This window comes from Halyomorpha halys, unplaced genomic scaffold (assembly GCF_000696795.3).
Source record: "Halyomorpha halys isolate HHAL.00 unplaced genomic scaffold, Hhal_1.1 Scaffold206.1, whole genome shotgun sequence".
Taxonomy (NCBI): Eukaryota; Metazoa; Arthropoda; class Insecta; order Hemiptera; family Pentatomidae; genus Halyomorpha; species Halyomorpha halys.
Window position 1 is genome coordinate 75386 of NW_027108531.1, and position 900 is coordinate 76285.

Below are 900 nucleotides of genomic sequence, written 5' to 3' on the forward strand. Positions count from 1 at the left end.
TTAGCTATTAGTTTCAACAATAGCTAATTTTTGCCCATCTTTGTGCTTTACTATTCATATAAATGATAACAGTTTCCTGTTGATAAGTTTGTGAGGCTTTTAAAAGAATAAGAATTCTATTTCCTTAATGATATTTATATTTATGTTTGTCTCACTCAGGTTAACGGAGTTATTACATTTGTTAATATTAATCTTAAATTTGAATTGATTAGAAACTATTTTTTATATTTATTACATATACATATTACAAGATTAGCTACTAACCTGATTATGTTTATTTTATAATTTAATTAAATATTTATATCAATTTATTTATTAGATAATTTTCATTTATGAAGGTGAAGATCATTATACCGTGATGGAAGAAGATTTGAAACTGTGCTCTGTACGACCTTCCTTAGATTCTGAGAGGCGGTTTTGTTTTGAAGTAATCTCTCCTTCTAGGTATGTTATTATTTTTATGTTTATGTTTGTTATCTGTCTTATCTATATTAGATATTTTTATTATTATGTTTATGTTTGCAAACTTTCTTATCTATATTATATATTTTCATTTTTAACGCAAATATTTATTTTAAATTATTTTCCCCTTCAAACCAGAAAGAATTCCTGTTTCTCAAGAGTTAAAAGAAAACCTCCTATCCATTTTTATTTGATTTTATTATTATCATAGATTTTTAACTTTTTTTAATTTGATTTTCTTACTATTATATTTTACTTCATTTTATCTTAAAATTTTTAACTTTTTTTTAATATTATTATTTTTTAATGAAAACAACATTTATGTTAGTATTTGTTTTTAAATTTATTTTGAGATTCAGAAACTAGTTTAATTTTAGTCTGATAGTCAAAGTTTTGTACTGAGTTTTGAGAAATAAATTTATTAAAAAAGTTTTATTT

At 21.6% G+C, this 900-nt stretch overlaps 1 protein-coding gene across 1 annotated transcript in view; it reads left to right on the top strand.

Annotated features, from left to right (window-relative positions):
- CenB1A (Centaurin beta 1A) overlaps window positions 1-900 on the top strand; it is a gene marked incomplete in the record, with an annotated part of 29502 nt that overhangs the window by 3860 nt on the left and 24742 nt on the right. Inside the window, 1 exon segment of the mRNA XM_067046849.1 lies at window positions 339-444. Within this exon segment, the coding sequence (XP_066902950.1) occupies window positions 339-444 (106 nt within the window).